Genomic DNA, 7604 nt, shown 5'->3' on the forward strand with positions numbered 1-7604 from the left:
ACATTAACAATAGATACAATAGTTTCATGCTGCTGCTTTCCCATAACTCTCCTTGCATAGTCATCTGCTCGTGGTGCAAACTTCTCCCGTGCTCTGGTTTTGATTTTGATCAATTTCAGCTAGATTTAATCTGCAATTAGATATTTCAACAGTTTAAGTTAGTAAATAAAACATCCAACAACAAAAGCAAATAAAAACAAAAACAGCTGAATTGCATCATCACAGCACAGAAACACATTTTGAGTAAAATATCCCAAACTGTTCTAACTTCAGAAGTCAGAAGGTCATGTCCTCATGTAGGAGCGTATTGCTTATAAAAAGAAGAGTGAGTGAGGAAAAAGTGTTTTCACTACCTTTAAAAATTCCTCCTACACTAGAAAATGAATGCTTTAATAAATTTATTATCATTTACTGTTTACGAAATCCTTTTACCCCCAATAATGTTCCTTAAAAAGTATTCTTTAACATGATAAATACGGCCCAAAACATAAGTCAATAAAGAGAGCAGCGTTTAAAATATTGTGCCGTTTTTATTTTTGTGTAAAAATCACACAGCTGCTAGTTGACTCTGCAGAGATACAGTACATCCATGCAGTTAAACATCTAAGATCCCACAGCCAAGAGAGAAGGAATTAAATAGAATATTCTTTCGCTGTTAGTCAGCAATTAATGCAAATTTACATATGAGTCCAAAAGAGTGTATCATATACAATATACAACACAGATCTGGGAGCAAATAGCATTAAAAATCCCATCAACGACTTTGTTAACAACAGATTGCTTCGGCCTGCCTGGATTGCCTTTTTAGGTTTAGGGATGGAGGGGAGCTGTTGTGCTAGCAAACATAAATCAATCCCACATGAAGGTTTTTAATAGGGTTTTAAATGGTATTAGTTCCAGGTCTGGAAACAATACAACACATTCACACTCACACACAGACCAAGTACATCATAGTCCTCAACAGCAGAACAAAGAAGGCGAGCCTTGATACAACAAGGAAGAGAGGTCAGTCAGCCACAACGGAAACCTGAACGCCAGTCGGGGAGTAAGGCTATAGAAGACGATGAGATTCTTCTCGAACACACAGGAAGCTCCAGGGATAAAACACATAAGAATTAACCAAACAAGACAGAGTACTTTAGGGTACTGGCACAAAAACCTTACAGTTTCCAGGTTGTGCTGAAGAAATAAAACTCAAGTGGTTCATTTTTCTTTCTTCATAAATCGTTTTTTTTTTTTAAATACATATGAAAGAGAAGAACAACATGCAGGTTAAAAGAAAACAAAGAGGGGCGTAATAAAAAACACAAAGGAAATTGGTGGTGAGGAGGAGGTTATGTTCAAAGTGCAGTTGGGTCATTCAGGTCTCCCATTTTGTTGACTGCTCTCTGTCTGTAATCCTGTTAAGCTTCATCTACAACCAGCAAAGGGTCGTATCTTGCAAATTAGAGTGACAGTGCCCTGATAAAACGCTGATCTGGAGTTTACTTCCCTCTGGAGCGGGAGAGCGGAGGAAGCGGACCGCTCGTCAGTACCAAGATCAAAAAAAAAAAAGGCTAAATGAATCAGAAACATACAGTAGATGGTGTTTTGGAAGATCTAAGATACAAAAACCAGAGTACACTGTTCACACAGTTGCTACTATCATAGTACAAACAGCTAAGTATAGTTGGTCTGTGAAGATGTATCGCCCATACTTGCATAGTGCCGACTGCCCGATTGGAAAACAGCTGAATTTTTTTTTTAAAGTCAATATCAACTCTCTGCACCATCAGTTTGGATCTGTGCACGCGTTTGCCGACCGGGAAAATCACAGGAAACCTTCTCTCCTGGTCAGCATAACATTTCTTCATGAACGCTGCTGCCTCCAGCAGTCAAGCAGCTGGAATATCTTCAACCCCTTCAAGTGAAATGTCCGTTTTGAATAATGCTTTCTCATCCAGGTGAAGTTAAAGTCTGGAAATAAACACAGCAACCAAGAAGGTTTAAAGGAAAGGTTGAAATGTTGAAGCACTGCTAGCCGAGAGAAGGGAAAAGAGCTCGCATTTTGTTTTTGTTTATAAAACACAGCCCAAGTAGAGGTGAGAGAGTAGAGAGTGATTGTTCAATCATTTGGCATTAGGTTGAACCATTCAGTCACATCAAACCCCAAACACTTTGTAACTAAGAAAGAAAAAAAAAAGATGACAGAGCAGTTATTCGTTCACTGCATCGTGCATTCAACCACACACACACACACACACACTCTTCAAGGTGCAGTGAGAAGAGGGAGGTGCGCTGAATTCATGTCACAGGATGAGTCAAAAAAGCCTTCACCATGGTAATTTAGCCATTAAAGGCCTCACACAAAACATACACACAATATCCTTTTCAGAAGAGCGACTACCACACCAAACTCCAGTTACTTTCTTACTAGCATATGTAGATTCCTGTAGACCTTGTTTTCAAAGCCTCTAATGTGTGCTATGGCATTGCTCTGTGACAGACTGTTGTTAAATGCTGACATTTGGGAGGCAAATGTTCAGTAGACAGACTGTCTTTGATATTTAAAACAGACATTTTCATAATTGTTATCTAGTTTTGAACAGGTATTCACGGTAGTAGAAAAGTAGGAACACCAACAAGTGAGAAGACAATTTAAGGAATACTCTGACATTTTGGGAAATACATTTAAGCGCTTTCTTTCAGAGAGTTAGACAAAGTTGTTTCAGCATATAACTCCCCTTAGTGTTGTTTTTACTTTTCTGTTTTTGTACAGTTTTGTTTGTAGTAATGAGATATATCAACACATGTCAATTGGTTAATTTTAGAGGCACTGGTAGTTGCAATTTCTGGACATTGGACAGAGTTTCCCCCTGCTTCTAGTCTTTATGCTAAGCTACTCGCAAACTCCATCTCTGTACTGAACCCACATGAGATTGATTTGATATATTCTCATCTAACTCTAAGAAACAAAGTGAAGAATTGTATTTCCTAACACACTTAACTGAACTGCTTCTTTAAATTTGCCTACTTTTTAATAGAAGTTTGGTGTGGCAGTCTGCACCCTAAGAGAGAATGAACATACTGGTGGTAGCCTCAAGTAAGTTACTAAACAGGGACACAATTACACGAAGAGTCACACGCACATGACAAACACACTCCACCTTTCTTCTTCAGTCAGAGAGTAAAGACATCAGACACCAGCACTTTGTCTTCAGACCACTCTCACAGTTGGAGCGTCTTGTCCACCACGCCTAACTGTTTCTCAGTCCACTGTCGCCCTCATGTTCATCTCCCTAGAGAAAATTAAAAAGTGCCAGTTTGTAAACCCCCCTCCCCCCCCCAACGCTCCTTTCACCTCCTCCTCTTGGTAAGACCGCGCCCTCAGGTCCTTCCGGTTTATGATTAATAAGTGTGTGATTGAGCGTAAGAGTTTTAACGGAGCACCCTGGAGCACGTCGGAGCTTCCAGGGAAAGCTGAGATGGTGGAAGGAAGAGAGGGAGGGAGCCTTGCTTCGGATGAACTACAGCAGAGTTTCCCTCTTCACGTTGGTTAAAGATGAGAGAAAGGCCTGAGCTGCTCCAGCTGGACTTCCAAGGATATCCTCTCTTCAAGCAGGTCCTGGAAAATGACAAGTTATGAGAGCGTTTTTGCCAGAGAGGAAAGACTCAGAAAGAAAACATTCAAGTGCACATCCTACATACCTTCAGCTGCTGCTGTAATTCACTGTTAAGTCGTGCCAACACTGTGTTCGTCTCCTTGTTTCTTCTGATTGAAGCTTGAATCGCCTTTTTGTCCTTTCCCACTGACCTGAAAACACACAAATATACACACTTACTTACTAAAAGGCAATATGTACAAAATAAAACCCTTACGCTAAGCAAGACCTTCTGCAGTCTTGTTAACCAGCCGACCATGTTTTCTACCTGGGGATGGAGGGCTGAGTGGCCAGGACGGCGGCTATGATGTTTGATTTCTGCGGACCGTGTTGTTCGTCCTCCGGTCGAAGCTCGTCTTCCGACTTCAACCTTCGGCGCACAGGTTTTGGGGGAGGGGCTAGAGGACCAGACGAACCCTTGACCTGATGGGAAAACAAAACCAAGACAATAACAACACCGCTTCCTTTCACTGTTTGCAACGAAGCTTTCACCTGTATTCATGACGTTTGACAGGTCAAAAGTTATCTTATGAAATGTACTTAGAGCTGAAACTATAAGTCGATTATATTGACTTTTTTGATAATCAATCAATTTGGTAATCATTTTGAGCAATACGTACTAAATAAAAGTGCTGGTTCCGGCATCTTATATGATAGTGCTGAATATATATAGTTGGGTTTTGGACAATACGTTGGACAAAACAAGCAGTTTGAAGACTGGGATCTGGGAAACTGATCAGCATTTTTCATTTGTCTCTTATTTATCGACAAAATAATCAATCACTGAATCAAGTAAATAATCGGCAGCTTAAATGCTGCAACCCTGATCTTCCTGATTCTGATCTATCCTGAGCTGTGTCACATTAAGAAATAGTTTAATATTCTCTCATGTATTCGCAGTAATTACCAAAGATGTGACACCTTCAGATGACACCACCAGATGTTGACTTACAGAGTTGACAGTAGCTGAGGCTCTCTCATCTGCCTGGCCTTCACTCTTCACTGTTCTTAAAGGGCCGGCTCCCTCAGATGACTTCTCCGCCTGTGGACACAGAAAGACATTAGGGCTGCGCAATTAATCGAAATATGACCAACTGTAATATCCAAATCGCAGAAGCTGCAATTTTTTAATGAAGGTAAAATGTGTGGCAAAACAGCATTATAATGAAGTACTGTAGAGCTGCTGAGATGTCCCGGCCTACAAATCTTGTTCTCCAGATGTAAGAAAACGTTTCTTTGGTACAGTGCCCAACAAATGTCATACCATTATGATTTGATATGAATTGTTTTTGTGAAAAAAATATTGTGATGCAAAAATGATCATTCCCACTAATCGAGAATCATATCGTAAATCTTAATCTTTCAAAATAATCGCAATATGATTTGTTTTATCATATCGTGCAACCCTAAATCACATTATCAACGAAATGGTAGACAGATACTACTTAGACGTAGAGATAAACACACTCCAGGTAACAACCTACCTGTCCAGGCTCACTGTGCATATCGACCTCCGGGAGGCTGGAAGGCTGTTCAGACGCAGCGAAGGCCTGAAACTGACTAAAGTCTGCAAAATTGGGCTGCTGGGGAATCTGTTGGGGGGAGGTGCTGGTGAGCACCGCCCCGCCTCCAGGCGCACCCTCTGCCTCTATGCGATGGCCGGTATGTGGTACTGATGTCTAGAGAGAGGGAAGAGCGAGGTGAATCACACCTGATGCAGGATATGTGATTACGTGATGCAGTTAGACCTTGTGACCCTGTGATGCATTGCACTGCAGTACCTGAACGCATTGCTGCTGCTGTAAAGTAAAACAGTGTTTCTTACCTGTGTGGGCAGCGGTCGAGGTGGCACAGCAGGCGGGTAAGCTATCGTAGACGGTTGTGGTTGTCCGGGTGCAGATGTGGCAGCGAAGGTGCGGTTCATGTCGAGAGACGAGGAGCGAGAGTGAGAGGGGTGGGGGCGGGGTGGAGGGGGAGGCGGGGCTACCACCTTCAGAGCCTCTGGAGACGTACCCGACTGCGACCTGAACACAAACGTTTATGTTTCTGGAGTTAGGATAGGATGAAAAATGTTTACTGAATCTATTTAAAATTACAATTATCTGAGCAGATGTTAATAAAAGTGGAAATATGGTCAAAGATAAAAAACACTGATAATAGTGATAATGGTGTATGAGCTGTAAATTACAGTGAGAAAGTGTAAGAACAAAACATAAACAATAAAGAACATAAACAAAACTAAATCACATGATAGCTACCGACCTTTGTCTTGTGATTGGCTCCTGGTCTGAGGTGAAAGAGTCTGAACTGCTGTAACCGTCACCTTCATGCCGGAAATAAATAAAAATAAACGCAGCTCATAAACACTTGATCAACCTACAATCTAAAAATGTGCAGTTCACAACACAAAGCATAGAAACAGAAATTATACAAGAAAAATTTCAACATTTTTCTTGGAGATTATTTATTATTATAGCCTCAATTAAAAGGTGAACTTCACTGATTTTACACAGTCTGTTTACAGGTCTTGAGGAGTACTACTGAATGTGCGAAACACAAGTTGTATAACGCCTTTTGGCGCTCCAGAGGGAGCTGCGCAAAATCTCATATGTTGCCTGAAGTGATGTCACTTGAGTCAGCATCAGTTAAGGTCTGAAGTATATAAGTTTGAAACAAAACAAAAACAAACAGGGGGGTGTGGAGTTAGAAGTGCACTTATCAGTCCTCATATCTGCCTCAGGCCAGTGGCTCGAGCAACTAGCATAACTCACCAGAATCGGGTTTCAATAAGGAAGAAGAAATCACGGTCCAAAAAAGACGATATCTCTTGATTCTTCTCATCTGTTTTGATACTGTTTTTTAACCTGTCCATCATGAGTCTGACAGTGTTTCAGTAGTTCAATCTAAAATCAGTGGAGTACTCTTTTAAGCATGGACTCTTTGGCACAGCAGCCCATCCTTTACTCACCCACAGTGTTGGCGGCTACAAACTTCATGGAGGCAGATAAATTGGCTTCTTCGGACAGTTCGGGAGGTTTAGCCAGCAGTGGACTGGTAGGGTGGTTGTGGTCTGAAGGTTTGACAAATAATGCAGTGAGTGAGCGAGACGCAAGTGTTGAGTTTATCAACTGTACAGGATGACAATAACAGAAAATGAACCGTTTGCAGTCTTTCTACTAATTTCACCCCAAAAGAACTTCAGTAGCAGCTTTAAAAAGTACTAATAAGCCTGACTTATTACATTTCCACTGCATGTTTATGAATACAAAAATCCAGACTGATTATGTTTCATGAGGTTTTTGTTTACTCATAACAAATAGCAGCCTCTTGTGTTGTCTTTACCTCTCCCACATCATAATAATAATAATCTTTATTTGTAGAGCACTTTTCAAAAACAAGTTACAAAGTGCTTTAACAAGTGTAAAGACAATAATACCCAAGAGACAATAATACAAAAACAATACAAGATAAAAGCATGAAAACATTGAAAAGACTAAAATACACGTTTAAGATAAATATAAAATTAGTAAAATACAATACAATAAAAGGGATAAAATAAAGTCAGATAAGATCGGGAAAGGCTCCCCTATAAAAGTATGTTTTAAGAAGGGACTTAAAAGAGTTCACTGACTCAGCTGACCTGATTTCCTCGGGCAGGCTGTTCCAGAGCCTCGGGGCCCTGACAGCAAACGCTCTGTCCCCTTTAGTTTTCAGTCGAGACTCTGGAACAGACCTCTGCCCGAGGATCTCAAGGTACGTGCTGGTGCGTATGGGACTAAAAGTTCAGAAATATAACAAGGCGAGAGGCCATGAAGAGCTTTAAAAGTGATCAATAAAATTTTAAAGTCAATTCTAAAACACACTGGGAGCCAGTGTAATGAAGCTAAAATAGGAGTAATGTGGTCATATTTCTTTGTTCTGGTTAAAAGCCTGGCAGCTGAGTTCTGGACAGTCTGGAGTCGA

The 7604-nt window shown here is 40.8% G+C and overlaps 1 protein-coding gene across 1 annotated transcript in view; it reads right to left on the reverse strand.

Annotated features, from left to right (window-relative positions):
* Window positions 1-510: 510 nt before the first annotated feature.
* Window positions 511-7604, reverse strand: part of reps1 (RALBP1 associated Eps domain containing 1) — a 10080-nt gene continuing 2986 nt past the window's right edge. Inside the window, exons 4-11 of the mRNA XM_046060291.1 lie at window positions 6610-6711; window positions 5904-5964; window positions 5467-5665; window positions 5126-5320; window positions 4594-4683; window positions 3910-4064; window positions 3688-3793; window positions 511-3604 (exon numbers count right to left, since the gene is read on the reverse strand). Coding sequence (XP_045916247.1) covers window positions 3536-3604; window positions 3688-3793; window positions 3910-4064; window positions 4594-4683; window positions 5126-5320; window positions 5467-5665; window positions 5904-5964; window positions 6610-6711 — 977 coding nt within the window. The 3' untranslated portion in view covers window positions 511-3535. The remainder of the gene's footprint in view (window positions 3605-3687; window positions 3794-3909; window positions 4065-4593; window positions 4684-5125; window positions 5321-5466; window positions 5666-5903; window positions 5965-6609; window positions 6712-7604) is intronic.

Source organism: Micropterus dolomieu, linkage group LG10 (assembly GCF_021292245.1).
Source record: "Micropterus dolomieu isolate WLL.071019.BEF.003 ecotype Adirondacks linkage group LG10, ASM2129224v1, whole genome shotgun sequence".
NCBI lineage: Eukaryota > Metazoa > Chordata > Actinopteri > Centrarchiformes > Centrarchidae > Micropterus > Micropterus dolomieu.